At 53.5% G+C, this 14,780-nt stretch overlaps 3 protein-coding genes across 3 annotated transcripts; 2 read left to right on the forward strand and 1 right to left on the reverse strand.

Moving 5' to 3' along the window:
* Positions 1-1,390: 1,390 nt before the first annotated feature.
* Positions 1,391-4,368, reverse strand: J4E92_009365 (uncharacterized protein; the record flags this gene model as incomplete). Its single annotated transcript, XM_051500713.1, has 2 exons — positions 1,391-4,240; positions 4,360-4,368. The coding sequence occupies 2 exons, from the start codon at positions 4,366-4,368 to the stop codon at positions 1,391-1,393; spliced, it is 2,859 nt and encodes a 952-aa protein (XP_051349060.1).
* A 1,281-nt stretch (positions 4,369-5,649) lies between these two features.
* On the forward strand, positions 5,650-9,519 carry J4E92_009366 (uncharacterized protein; the record flags this gene model as incomplete). Its single annotated transcript, XM_051500714.1, has 4 exons — positions 5,650-5,805; positions 5,862-6,234; positions 6,288-6,484; positions 6,538-9,519. The coding sequence occupies 4 exons, from the start codon at positions 5,650-5,652 to the stop codon at positions 9,517-9,519; spliced, it is 3,708 nt and encodes a 1,235-aa protein (XP_051349061.1).
* Positions 9,520-14,162: 4,643 nt separating this feature from the next.
* Positions 14,163-14,711, forward strand: J4E92_009367 (uncharacterized protein; the record flags this gene model as incomplete). The annotated part of the gene is made up of 2 exons (XM_051500715.1): positions 14,163-14,166; positions 14,344-14,711. 2 exons carry the CDS (start codon positions 14,163-14,165, stop codon positions 14,709-14,711), a joined length of 372 nt encoding a protein of 123 aa, XP_051349062.1.
* Between the last annotated feature and the right edge of the window lie 69 nt (positions 14,712-14,780).

Consider the following 14,780-nt stretch of genomic DNA (forward strand, 5'->3'; position numbering starts at 1 on the left):
CATCTTCTGCGGTGCAGGTGGTGGTGGTGGATACTTCAGTTACCCGATTCGGCGTCGCATACTGTGGCGGCGGCCAGCTATTGGCCCAGCCTCTCGAGGAACTGGCGTTCTGACTGGGATCTGGCGTCGTTCTGCGGGGGTTCGGGGGTTGGGGTCGAAAAGTTGTGTTTCAGGTCTCCTTCACTTTTTGCGCAGCAGCGCCTGACTGGCTCGGTAAAGGCTCAATAACGCGACAATAGCAAGAAAGACGAGAGAGAGAAGGCAGCAGATAGTTCTTGTGTGGCTGGCGACGTCATTGCGATTCTGGACGCCGTTTGGTGTGCTGGCCGCGGTGGTCGTGACAAGGTGAAGGGGCGCCGGTGGAGGAACAGATGGCGAGCGCGACATCCCAACACAGCATATCTGCGAGACAAATCAGACGCCGAGGATGATTATATGTATGAGAGTCCGCTTGCGGTACCTCTAGATGCGTTCGAACAACTTGTGCGTTATCGCGTCTCAGTGAGCCAGGCGCTGATGTGCGCGAGAGCTGCATCCCGCGTAGCTGTCATGGAAGCCCCGGCGCTGCGCAAAAAGGAGTCTCAATGTGTTGGCATCCAAGTGTACAGCCATTAGTATGAGTTGCGATATATGCCTGCGTTCATGGTGCCTTCTCCGTACTGGACACCGCTGGTGGGACCGTTTGGTGAGGGGGAGGGCGATGACGTCACTGATCACGACACCGGCCGCGAACTTCGACCGCGGCTCTAAGATGACCTTGTCAGCTTCAGTCGATCGCATACTAATCGCGAAAGAGAAAGAATGTCACAGTAACGATGCAAGTGGTTGTGTAGAGGTACAAACCTTGCGAATTGCGTGCGCGTGGTGGTTTGCGCGGGCTGTTGCCGGCTTATATAACAAAGGCACCCACCTAGCAGTAGGGAAGACACTGAACAGGCATAGATTTTCAACGTTGATTGATATATAAGAACAATAATAGCTACTGAAGATGAAGTGACGTTGGCTCGTCAAACGCCAATCATGCGTGTCATCCTGCAGATCGCTCGGCGCTGCCGCGAAGGATCTAGCGCGAACATGGACAGAACCGAAATCCATGGATGCTACCGCGCGTGTCGTCCTTCCCGCATCATCCCATCTCGCTTTCCAGATGCTCCAGCGCTCGCGCGTCTCATTCATTGAGCATCTTCGACCGTGACCCGTCCCCTGCCTGTGTGCACTATACTCGCGCAATGGGGTAGTCTCATTTGGGGATTGCAGACCGATTGTCGCGCCTGCCACCTTGCTTGCCTTGCATGGCCAGCAATCCATCCCGGCCTCGTCTTCCGCTGTCGCCACATGATAATGCAATCCTCGATCCTCGTCTTATTCGTCATATCGTATTGCCAGGCGCTTAGTCGTCTTCAATCCTGAGGTAATCCGTTGCCCAGTGGACCCTGAGCTCCTCGTCCATGCCCTCCCATACCTCACGCGTCATCCTTCCATCAATCTGCTGCCACGACGATTGATATTCTGGTATCTGCGATACCTCGACGAGACGGCTTCGCGCGACTCGGCGTACCACTTGATGTTTCGCCTTCCGTGCCTGCGTTGGGATTGACGTCCGGTCGTCGCGTTCGGGGGTGACGGGACTGTGCTCTCGTTCGCTCGATGCGTGCGTCAAAATGGGCGTCCTTGGATCTGACGCACTATCTGCCACCTCGTCGTGGGCGCCAGAGTTGGTTGGGAAGTTGGTGTTCCGTTGCGCGTATGTGTTGCTCACGGAGGATCGCGCAGAGCCAGCGCTACCCTGGCTCGCATTATGATCGCCAGCCTCAATGCGCATCGCAGCCTGCTCCTCGGAGAGTGCCGCTACCATCTTTGACAACCACACTTTACCCGCAATGTAGATGGGGTACCATCCCTGTGGTCTCAGTGCTTTCAACGCTGCTTCAGTAGGCGACAAACACACTCCGGACGTAGAGTCGTAGTAGGTCGCAGAGATCAGCTCCGGCGGAACACCCTGGAGCCCATGTGCCATAGCAAATGCCAGCGTCTTCCGATCATGGACCTCGGGATTGGCGGGTGGAGCCGGCTCGACGAAATGTTGCTCACCCTTCTCTGCTTTGAGGGCGGCAATCTCGTTGTGCAAGCGCTCGGTTGTTAGGACGGCCTCGTTGAAAAAGAGGTGGTACCAATAATCTACGTCGCTGTTTACCTTCATAACGTCGCTCTCGCACTTGTCGACGATGGTCTTGCTCCACTGCTCGATCTCCTGAAGTCTATCCTGTAGCTGCGCGTTTGTTTCGATGAGGCTTTGGCTAGTTGCGGCGGTCCCGCTCACCAGGTCCAGCAGCTCGCACTGGTCTTGCTCACCGAGAGCACCTTGCCGGCTTTTGGCTACCTTGCGGAGCATGTTCAGCTCGTGCATCATCGCTTCTGTACTTTTCTTGAGCGTGCTGTTGGACTTCTGTTCTACAATGAGCTTGGCCTCCATTATGTCGTGTTCGATGGAGACTCTGAGGTGATCGCTGTCAAGCTTATCAAGCTTGGCTTGCATGTCGGTCTTCTCGTCACGCTCCGCTTGGAGAGAGTTTCGCAGTTGCTCATTCTCGAGATCGATCGCATCGAGAGCTGCACAATGAGCGCCCGGTACAACATTACCTTGCTGTACTTGTTCGAGTTGTTTTGCCAAGTCGCGGATTTGGTCCTTCTTCAGTGCCAGTTTGTCATCCAGCAGCTGCACAATCTTTTCAGAACGGTTCAACGCCGCCCGCACATCCTGCTCGGCCTCTCGGTGTCGCGTGATGTCCGTCTCGGTATTCTGGATTGTGTCGAGCAGGTTTTCGACGTGCGTCCTCAATCGCTGCACTTCCGCCCGATGCTCCGCTGCTTCTTCTTTACCAGCAGCATTTGCCTCTAACACACGCTGAAGCTCACTTCCGGTTGTGAACTTCTGGCGTAGCATCTGTGACATGGTTTCGTACTCTTTCTCGAGCTGCTGGATCCGAGCCGTGAGGCTGATGATGGTCTCCTCTTCCTGAGACATGGCGTCGTAGTATTCAGCTACCATACGACTGTTCTTCATCTCCAATACTTCGTTCTTGCTTTTCAGATCGTCAGTCTTGACCCTGTGTGCTTTGAGAATCTTCCTCTTCTCAAGATTGGCCTTCCTCTTTATATCTTCACGCTCAGCGGTCACCTTTTCGACCGTTTTCAGGAACGTGGATTCTTTTCGCAGGCATTCTTGGTGCCACTTCTCGGTTTCTTCACGCTGGGCTGCGATGGCCAGGTCGTGATCTGCCTTCAACGTCGCCGTTTTCAGATCCTTGGCCTTGACCTCCGCTTGGTGCTTCTCAGCCGCTTCAACGAAACGGTCATTCAGGTCTCGGTTTGTCTCGTCAACCTGTTGGCAATAGGCCTCCATGTCGGCCACTTCTTGGGACCACTGATCTACTAATCGCTTGTTGTTCAGGCGCTGCGCCCGCTGCTCGGCGTATTTTTGGTTGAGAGCTTGGTATTGAGCGTCTTTTGCGTCGCGGAGATCGTCTTGTAGAATCCCATACCGCCCGCCAGTGACCATCAACGCCTGGCGGAGCTTCCGTGTGGTCTTGCCATCGTCGCTTCCAGGGTACGAAGTACGATCAGTGTCGGGGCTCGCGCCGCGCTCGTCGTCGCTGTCCGGCCCAGAACTCGGCTTTCCGCTGCCGTTGGGGGAGCTGGTTGTCGAAATCGATGAGGCGATCATGCCGTGTGCTATTCGTGCCTTCCGCCAGGTGTTTTCGGTTGCGGCGTTGATGCATAGCGCAATGTTCTTGCACAGCGCATTGTCCTTCGATGTCTTATCAGTCTCATTGTTCGTTTGTGTATTGTCATGACCTACGTGGAGCGAAACTTCTGTCTCAGTCGCACGCCAGGCGAACAGCGTCTTGATCTGAGCCAGCCTCTCCTGGTATACAGTGTTCGCTGGGTCGCCATCGACCTGCGCGACTTCGGATGATGGCTGACTGCGCGTCATCTTCTCGCGGCTGGCCTCGATCGGAATGGCGAGTTGCTGTTGGGTCTCCATGTCGGTCGCACTCATGTTGGTGCTGGTGGAGCTGCTTGCAGAAGCGATCTCGTTGGCCGTCGGCGCGCTCAACATGATAAGCTCAGGTGTGGTCAGGGGAATGAGATTGGTTGAGCGGGCGTCTACTCCAGAGTTGAGTGAGCCTGTTGGTGTGGGCAATCGGTAAAGCGGACCCGTAAAGAGAAAGGAGAGTTGCTGTGGTCATTCAGGCGTTGCGCAGCGCACATGACGTAGGCGCACGACTTTCGCGAGATTCACTGAGTTGTTACACTTTGGGTCAACACACGCTGACAGGATTTGATAGGGCCAGTCACGGGGCGCATTATATGATAGTAAGGTGTATCTGCACGAAAGAACCACCTGGACGTCACTGTGAAGATGCTCATATCCACCCAGTTTGGTCGTTGTCGGAACGGAATAAAACGCAGGTCAACATTGAGGAAGCTCTTCGCTACCCGCTCGCGATCGAACGCCCCTTCAAAGACTGATGTTGTCATGCTAGTGGCGCTCACGATGCGCCTATTCCCGTCATGATTTCAAAGCTCCTTTTAGGGGATTTTGTCGTTTTATCGATCATGGACATGTATATGTTGAAAGCATTACCCGAACTGTGGCCAACGCAAACAATGTCTGAGACTTGTTGTCTGTATTTGGACGTGACAATGTGTAGACCGCCACACTGTGTTTGTCTTTGTCTGAGCTAGAACAATAGGAGAGATACATCGATGCAAGCCCCTACATTAGTTTCCCGATAGCCAGGAACACAAATATTGAGGTGAGAACGTGCTGTAAAAGACGCAGTGGTATTAGGAGTTAGGAATATCTGACTGTTTCAGAATTTCCGAAGCAGCTTATATAGAGGTTGCTGTATGGTTCCTAAACCTTAGATATAACGACGATGTTTAAGAAAATGATTTAACCCCTAAGGGCCTGCAAAGCTGAGTTCCGAGGTTTTTGTGAAGCAATCACGTGACGTGACCCAAATCTAAATTGATCAGCTCCATTTAAGGTCCAACCGACCGAATCGAAAGTCATATTGGGTGCAGCCAAGAAGCTACGACGGATGTGAAGACACTGCGAGTTCAAGAGCGGAAGTCAGAAGAAGAAATGAGTACGAGAATGCGAAGACACGGCGAAGGCTGTACGCAGCCCCGACGTCCGTGATCCCGACCAGGCCCAATTGGCGCTAATCCAAGTGCAGCCTAGTACATCCCTTTTGGCAGTCGCGACTCCAGTAATCTCTCCTCGCTAGTGATGAAGACGTTACACCACCAGGGCAGGCCCTCCCCAACGGCCATGAACAGATATCCCACGCGTGGATTGTTACTCGCGGCTCATATCGATCGGTTTTGATGATGCCTGAATGTCATGACGTCTTGTTTCTGCGGCTGATGGGCGCCGCCTTGGCAACGCCGGAGGCCTTGACGTCCGGAGCGCGAGACGCCCGTGAACGCGACGCTATAGACACGCTCTAGGCCTGCTTATCTCATGCGACAAACAACACGTCCTGCCTGCTGCATTAATGCGCGTATGTTGCTTGCGCATTGTGAACGATGATGGACACCCGTGACGCGCCGTCGGTGACTACTCACAGCTCCAACACGATGCAGGAGACAGCAGACAGACCCGCTGTCGCGATCGATGTTTCTGGCAACGCCGACCCAGAAAAGCAAGTCGATGTTGATGATGGGAAATCGAGCAAGGCTTCCAACGAAGAAGCGAAGAAAGAAGAGAAAGAAGGAAGTCTGAAAGACTACTTTGTAAGTCACAGATGCGCACGAGAGTAACGACCGCAGACTGATGTCTTTTCTCACAGCGTATCTTTACATACGCCAGCACGGCTGATCGCGTACTGTTCGGTCTTGGACTCACAGGTGCCGTCGTCGTTGGTGCTGCGCTCCCCTTGATGACTCTTGTCTTTGGACAGTCCACAGCCGAATTCAACCAACAAGCGACCGGCCAAGATAGCTCGAACTTTACCAGCAACATCGACAACTTGGTACTCTATTTTGTTTACCTCTTTGTCGCTCGCTTCGTTATTGGGTATTTGGGTACTCTGTGCATCTGTATCGCGGCAGCCAGGACAACATGCGCGTTGCGAGAGGACTTTCTGGACAAGTTGCTCCGTCAGGATGTGGCTCATTTCGACAAAGATGGCAGTGGATCTGCCGCGACTCAGGTTACTACCAGTGAGTAGCCTACCTCAAGTACCCAGGTACACAATGCTGACATCGCGGCCTAGATGGCAACAGAATCAATCAAGGCACCGCGGAAAAGCTCTTCACATGCGTCCAAGGCATCTCACTCTTCTTCTCCGGCTTCATCGTGGCAATCTCTGTCCAATGGAAGCTTGCTCTTATCGTGATGAGCATAATACCTGCCATCTTCTTAATCACGGGGGTGTGCATAGGCATGGATGCGCCCATCGAAGCTAGAGTGGTCAGTACCGGCACGATATGTCTCGTTGGGCTGGACTAACAACGTGCACACAGACCAAAATTTACTCGCAAGCTGGGACTCTGGCACAAGATGCGATCAGCTCAATCAGAACTATTCACGCCTTCGGGGCTCACCAGAAGATCGTTGACGGATACGAGACTTACCTCCAGAAGGCGCATAAGGAGGGTAACAAGAAGTCCGTCATTTATGGTGTGCTCTTCTCCGGCCAAACATTCCTGGTTATGTCAGGTACTTCGCTAGCCTTCTGGCAAGGTTTTCGCATGTTCCAGAGCGGGGAGATTGGTGACGTGGGCACAGTCTTCACAGTCGTCCTGAGTGTCGTGCTCGGTGCCACTGCAACACTGCTCATCTTCCCTCAGATCCAGGCTTTCACCAATGCCTCTTCGGCGGCAGGCGAGTTGTTCTCCATCATCGACAGGCCATCAGCACTCGATCCACTCTCGGCAGAAGGCATGCAGCCATCCGACTGCGACGGGGAAATTATCATCAACGATCTACGGTTCGCCTATCCGGCACGACCCAGCGCACAGGTCCTTCGAGGACTGAGTTTGACGATACCAGCGGGAAAGACAACCGCTCTGGTCGGGCCCAGTGGATGTGGTAAATCGACCTTGGTCGGTTTGCTTGAGCGATGGTACCAACCTGCTACTGGTCAGATACTGCTTGATGGTCGAGACATCTCCGAATACAACACGAAATGGTTGCGGTCCAACATTCGCCTCATTCAGCAGGAACCTACCCTTTTCCAAGGCACAATCTTCGAGAATATCATCAAGGGCCTTGTAGGAGACCAAAGGGATTTACCGGCGGAAGCGCAAATGCAACTCGTGCAAGAAGCGTGTAAGAACAGCAACGCGCATGACTTTATCGAGGCGCTACCGGAAGGCTACCATACCCAAGTTGGAGAGCGCGCAAGTATGTTGAGCGGTGGTCAACGACAGCGCATTGCCATCGCTCGAAGCATCATCTCGAACCCCAAGATCTTGTTGTTTGACGAAGCGACTAGCGCTTTGGACCCTCGCGCCGAGAAGGTCGTGCAGAGCGCACTCAACCGCGTTTCGATCAACAAGACGACGCTGATCATTGCCCATAAGCTTGCCACTGTGATGGCGGCCGACAACATCATCGTCATGAAAGAAGGTCAGATCTATGAGCAGGGTACACATCATGAACTCCTCGAGAGTGATGGTCTGTATGCAGCCATGGTGCGCGCACAAGATCTTGGTACAAAGGCCAACGACGAGGACATTGAGAAAGAGCTGCTGGAAACAGCAGATGTTGAAGACGCCCTGGACAGCAAAGCCCCAATGCGACGAATGCAATCGCAGTACAGCAACACGGATCTCGAGCGCGAAATCGAGCAGCTTGCTGCTGGAACCTTGGGTTACTCTCTCCTCAAATGCATCTGGATCATGCTAAAGGAGAACCTTGATCTTTGGGTCTGGTATACCGCCACCATCATTGGTGGCATCATCGGCGGTGGTACCTACCCAGCCCAGGCTATCATCTTCTCTCGTCTTGTTCGGGTGTTCACACTGCAAGGGTCTGAGGCACAAGATGAAGCAAACTTCTGGGCACTCATGTTCTTCGTGCTGGCTCTCGCCAACCTCTTCGCATACTTTATGATCGGCCTTGCATGCAACAACATTGGGCAGGCAATGACTCATCGTTACCGAAGAGAGATGATCGAACGCATTATCAGCTTTGACCAGGAGTTCTTCGACCGCCCGGAGAACTCGTCTGGCGCGTTGACCTCAAAGCTGTCATCGGCGCCGACAGCATTGCAAGAGTTGATGTCTGCGAACTTGGGTCTTATGTTCAACATCTTGGTCAATATCACGGCGAGTAGTGCGCTTGGCATAGCGTATGGCTGGAGGCTTGGATTGACGCTGGTGTTCGGCGGGCTGACCATCATCGTCGCTGCCGGCTACTATCGTATTCGACTGGACCAGAAACTCGAGAGTGCCACAGAGGAACAGTTCTCTGGCAGCGCGGGTTTGGCTACGGAAGCCGTCACCTCCATACGGACGGTCAGCATGCTCACTCTCGAAACCTCGATCATGCGGCAATACAGCGACACACTCCGGGCTATCACGGGCAAAGTCGTTAAGAATCTAACCTTTGCGCTGATCCCATACGCGCTTTCGCAATCCGCTGACTTCTTAGTCATGGCTCTAGGCTTCTGGTACGGATCGCGGCTAATTGCGAAAGGCGAGTACACTACGTCGCAGTTCTTTGTCATCTTCATCGCCATCGTCTTTGGTGGGCAGGGTGTCGCGCAATTCTTCATGTACAGCACGTCGATCACAAAGGCAGAAGGCGCCGCGAACTACATCCTGTGGCTGCGGACAGTCAAACCGACCATATGCGAATCCGATGAAACCGACGGGAAGGGGCCGCCATCTGATGGCACCATCGCCATGGAAGATGTTGAGTTCAGATACAAGCAGCGCAACGCATTCCGGGTGCTTAGGGGTATCTCCATGAAGATCGAGCCCGGCAAATTCGCTGCTTTTGTTGGCCCTTCAGGTTGTGGCAAGAGTACAGTCGTATCTCTGTTGCTACGCTTCTACGACCCGATATCCGGACGCATTACATTGGATGATCAGGATATCTCGCACATGTCCCCTCAGCTCTACCGCCGTTACATGTCGCTGGTCCAACAGGAGCCACCACTCTACCTTGGCTCCGTACGAGAGAATATTGCCCTTGGTCTCCAACACAAGCCTTCCGACGCCGAGATTCAAGAAGCCTGTCGCCAAGCCAATGTCCTCGAGTTCGTCGCTTCGTTACCCGAAGGTCTAGAAACACCCTGCGGGTCTAAGGGCTTGCAGTTCTCCGGCGGGCAAAGACAGCGCATCGCGATCGCAAGGGCGCTCATTCGCCAGCCACGATTGCTGCTGTTGGACGAAGCGACATCAGCGTTGGATACTCAGAGTGAAAGGATCGTGCAGAAAGCACTCGATGAGGCTGCGATGTCGAGGACGACGATTGCCGTCGCGCATAGGCTGTGAGTACATCCATGTGGAGATACAGGATGATCGATCACTGACATTGCATACAGGAGCACGATTCGACACGCAGATGTTATCTTCGTTATGGAAGATGGCATTATCGCCGAAATGGGTACTCATGAGGAACTGCAAAGATTAAGAGGAAGGTATTTCGCTACGTGCTTGGCGCAGTCGCTCGACCAAGCATGATTTGATACTTATAATACGAGGCTTTTCAACGCATGCAGATCGTCGCGATACACGTGAAGTCAGAATTTCTAAGGCGATTGTAATTGGCCGACGCGGTCCTTCTCTTTGACGAGAGCTAATTCGCATGTTCAGACCTACTAGTCCGCTCCCGTTTCTACAGTCGCCCCGCCTCGCCTAGTGTTTTGCTGAATACAGCAAGCGTTCAGCGGTCGGGAGTATTACCATACATCAAGTTGGCACCTACATTGACTGCCATGGTTACTCTCACAGAGCACTCAACGATATGTCTTCCTTAACCCGGAAGTCCGAGCTTTCGCTGCTCGCCATGCCAACCAATGATCGGCCATCCTTCAGGGAGAGTTGCGAACGGAGGCAGTTCGTACCGGCCATGGCAAGCGCCACTAGTGCACTTCAGGTTGCACAACCCAAGCATTTTGCAATAGCACACACTCGCATTGGGGCAGTGAATAGGGTCTTGCCCAAATATTACTACAAGAATTAGTACACTGGGAACTCCATGACCAGGGTGGGGTATCTTACTATGCCAGGAATACTCCATAATCCTTCCACTGATTGAGTCTTCCAAGGTTGTCCTCAGCAACAAATTTCGAATGCGCTCATAGTATTCAACCGGTTGTTCCTGTATCTTTTCCTTCGTAGCAGCGAATTGCGCGCAGCAAGAAACACCAACTGCCATTGGAATGTCGCGACCTGGGAAGATCACTTCAAAGGCTTGTTTGTAGAAATGACCCGCATGAGGCTGAGTGTGGGCTGCGTCTACTGCATCTGTGAGTGGGCGAATCTCGTTCGGGCAACCCAGAACCCATACACAGCGCAGGTTGAGATACCCTTTTTCCTGTAGGTAGGAAAAGCGAAACTTTCGCAGGATCGACAGACCGTCATAGTCGGGATCGTCGTTGTGCCATTGGTATCTCTCCGCGTGGAGAAAGAGAATGTTTCCTGGCAATTTGTGATAGTTGTCGATGATGAAGCTATTTCAGAGTCAGTCCTTGCATAGCAAACGACATAATCGCGTAGGGTTGTATTCATACGAAAGATACACCATCGATTCACGACCCTTGTTCAACGGCACCGTGAGCTCGGCGGTTGGATCGTCCACCACATAGACATATTTGCGCCACTCTGGAAGCTCATCGTAGAACCAAGACGTGTTCTCATGCTTCATGGAGGCGACGACTAGGGCCTTATCGAACGGGCCTTCGTTAAGAGCGATGCCGCCATAAGGTTCATCGGGAACATTGGAGCTCAGTTTCCAGAAAGTCAGAACGGATAGGAGTACGAGACACGTAGCGATGAAAGGAGTTCGGATCGGTCGGCGGAACGCGGGCATGACGTTGGCGTAGAGCCTCATGATGGAGTTGAAGATGGATGAAGAAGGAACGACGCACAAGTGCGAAATCTTATTTCATCCCTCGAGGCATCAGCAGCAGCAGCACATGACTGTGGTGTACTTTGGTTGTTGAGATGAGATTTTACTAAGAACCATGGTTGCGATGCACTGGAGCCAGGGCTCACATTGGACACGTGATGGCGTAGAGTCTGCTCAAGGCTCAGGGCATGTGTGAGTGATATGCGCGGAATCATTACCACAGTTAATATTGCGGACGTGTCAGCAGCAGCTGAGAGAGTTCAGTTCCGGCCCCCAAAGTCATACCGCCGCCAATTACAAGGATGGTTAGCCTCTGGCCCCGATCTCGGCTCGACGTGCATTAGCGTGATGAAAGATCGACCAGACGACAACAACACGCTGCGACACATCTTCACGCACACAACACGACTGATGTAGCCGCGAGAGCGCTACTTCGACAGATTCTAAAAACGATAATAACAAGTCACGCCGGAGCTTCACAACCGGCTCTGATGTTCATTAACCTCGAGTCGCCAGACTGAGCGACGTGTTTCGTGGCGCCTCCGCTCAAATTCAACATGTGGCAAATCGACGCCATAAGCCACCCATAGTCCAGGAAATCGTCACTATCTTGTTTCAGCTGCAGCCACAACGAGACTTACTCCTATTACTGGAGGCCTTGCCGTGGGGCCAACGTGCTCTTGGCATGATAACACACCTACGAGACAGACCGCCCTCCCCCTCTCTTCTGAGCGCAACGATGATGGCGAAGCATATGTATTGGAAAGTCGCGGACTAACCCATCGATGTCTTGCAGCATGTGTATTTGCATATCTTTCGAGAAGGATTGGAAGAAACTACGAGCATGAGGCTAAGCGCCAGGCTGCCTGACAGCCTCAGGCCGAACCTCAGGACGCTTAGCCAGTAATCCACATGCGCGCTGTAAGGCCCCCACCCTAAGATGGGCGATAGCCACTGCAATTGGTCTCAATATCGACCGCAGCACAATGGCGGTGCACGGCCTTTCAGCACACTATTCTCATAAGATCAGATCTGGGCCTCGCTCGCGTGTTTGTACGTCTCTACCAAACCATTCTCTAGACGCGTACCGAATTGTTACCTTCGGCCTTCAACACCAAATCCGCTTGACCGATGGCTGGCTCGTTCATCACGGTCTCGCGATGGGTCTTCTTCCTGTTCTGCCTTACTACGGTCACTTTTGCGCATACACTCAATAAGCCCCCGACACGAGCACTCGACCTTCGACCAAGAACTTCCCCCACACCACAGGAAGCTGCACTGAACATCAAGCGCGCCCTCAAGCAAGGACTCGAAGTCTTCAAACGCGATGTATGCGAAGATGCGTTTCCAGGCGAAGGCGCAGTAACAAATACATGCAACCCCAGCAATACGCTCTGCTGTATCCGAAAGGGAGAAAGCTACCCCCAGTGCCAAAACCTCCTCAATAAGGGATGGTGCTGCATCGACAATCCCAATAGCGAGCCTGGCTGTTACGTCGACCAGCCATCTGTCTGTGAAGAAGCCGACTCGGTGCCATGCGCTAACCTTGAGGTTGGCGTAGACCAAGCATGCTGTCCAGGCCAGACTACATGCGCGTCGGGCTACAAATTCACCGAGAAGTTTGTACGCTGCCAGATTCTCTCGGCTGACCTCGTGTCACTTGCCAGCGCCAGCGCCGCTCCAACAAGTAGCTCGAGTATTGAGCCAAGCTCCGCATCGCCAACGTCCGAAATTACCTCGTCTGCGTCAGACTCAGCATCATCAACACCCTCTTCCGCCCCTGCTACAGCATCAGACGTCCTATCCAACGCAGCATCGAGCGCCATACCGCCACCTCCGTCTAGCAATTCGTCTTCGTCTTCCTCGTCCTCCTCCTTGTCAGGCGGAGCTATCGCGGGTATCGCCATTGGACCGACACTGGCGCTGGTAGTCGGCGTAGGCCTATGGTTTCTCTACAAGCGTCGACAGAAGAAGAAGATGCAGCAACCCTACGCTCCGGCAGTGATATACCAAGACGCGTACCCAAAGGCCGAGTTGGCTTCTGAGCCTGTCATTCCTGGGCCCTACAAATATCAACATGCTGCTGCCGAGCCACCTCAGGAGATGCCTGTTCAGTATACCTACGAGCTCGACGGCGGGGCTCATCGCGGGCCGTAGAAGAGGGGTAATGCTGTTGCGAGGACGCGCTTCTCTTTTTAATGTCCATGGCTGCGGCGACACCCGAAATTCACGCCGTCATGCACTGTAGCCCCGTGTAGACGAGGGCACGCTGGCTTTGTACTCTCATGTTTAGATGTCTCGTATTCTTAATTTACTTACCTCATTCCACCTGGAAATCTTCAGTTACCTGCACACCGCCATCCAAAGCCAGTATCTCCTCGCGTATAAGTCGTATGAAATTCGGAAGGTGTGGTTGGCTCGTCGTCTCTGGGTCGCCTCTGGGCATCGCAGTACCATGGGAAGATGATTATCACGCTGTCAATCGGCTTCGTGTTGACTGGTGTGAAGAGTGAAAGTGAATTAGACGTGCCTTCCTCGTTGCCTGTGGCTCGTACCCGAAGAGCCTCCAGAGCTCTTGCCTCCTACCTCTCGCGTCCACACCACACCAACTTTTGTTCGAAATCTGCCAAAAAATCGCAAAAATGCGAGGACGCGGCAACCATCCGCAGGGCTTCGGCCAACGTCAAGTGCCGACAGGACCTCGACGAGGGAGCTACAATGCGCCATCTGGAGCACCTCGCGGCAGAGGTGGCTACAGTGCCAACCCCAGTGCCAACGGGTACAACGATGGGTCTGCCCATGGCAATGCCAGTGCCAGTGCCAATGCCAATAACAATGCCGACAACGGTCAGTATAGGCTGAAGCTCGACGTCATGTACTACCTTCGGCCCCACGACTGCGTCGACCAGCTGGAGATTCCGGCCGGCTCTGGAATGAGCCGCAAGGACACGACCTGCCTGCATTGTGGAGAAACAAACATTTTCGGGCATGGCTCGTATCATTTGCTCCGCGACGGCTCTTGCCCTCGTCGCTGCTGCCGTTGTGGAACCATGAACCACCAAGGATGCGTAAGTCTTCTCCCCTATTTTGAGGTCCATCAGATGCTGATGCTCGATAGCTTTGTGACCGATATTGGCTCTCTGCTGCCTTCCTGAAGCGTGCGTGCCCAAGCGAAGGGATGCGTAGGCCCAGGCAAACTCGCCCATCGCCACTCGATTTGGAGGTCATTCGACGCGACTACCCAGAGTACCGCGAGTTTGCCGATAGCGTGCTGCCGCTTGTCGACAAAGGACACTACCATCCGTCACAGCAGGTGCCCAAGCGCTCACGGGGTGACGACGACGAACAACCGGAGCCGAAGCGATCACGGACTGATGCCGGTGGTGCCGAGATCGATAAGATGAGGGCGGACATGGATGCTCTCCGGGCCGAGAATGAGCGGCTCAAGACTGAGAACAAGCAGCTCAGGGCTGAGAATGAGAGGCTCAGGGATGCGAGTCGTACTTCCGCTCCTTTCGTCAAGAAAGAGGAAGTCGACGAGGATGGTGTCGAGACTCTTAGCGAAGAGTTCGACAGACTCGTTGAAGAAGAGCTTGCTCGAATAAGTCGGTGAGGTGGATGCCAGTGAGGATTATCTCGGCAAGGCTGTGCATTATCCGGAGGGCTAAGAGGTGACGGTGTC

This window comes from Alternaria infectoria (genome assembly GCF_024043175.1).
Source record: "Alternaria infectoria strain BMP 0036 chromosome Unknown scaffold_23, whole genome shotgun sequence".
NCBI lineage: Eukaryota > Fungi > Ascomycota > Dothideomycetes > Pleosporales > Pleosporaceae > Alternaria > Alternaria infectoria.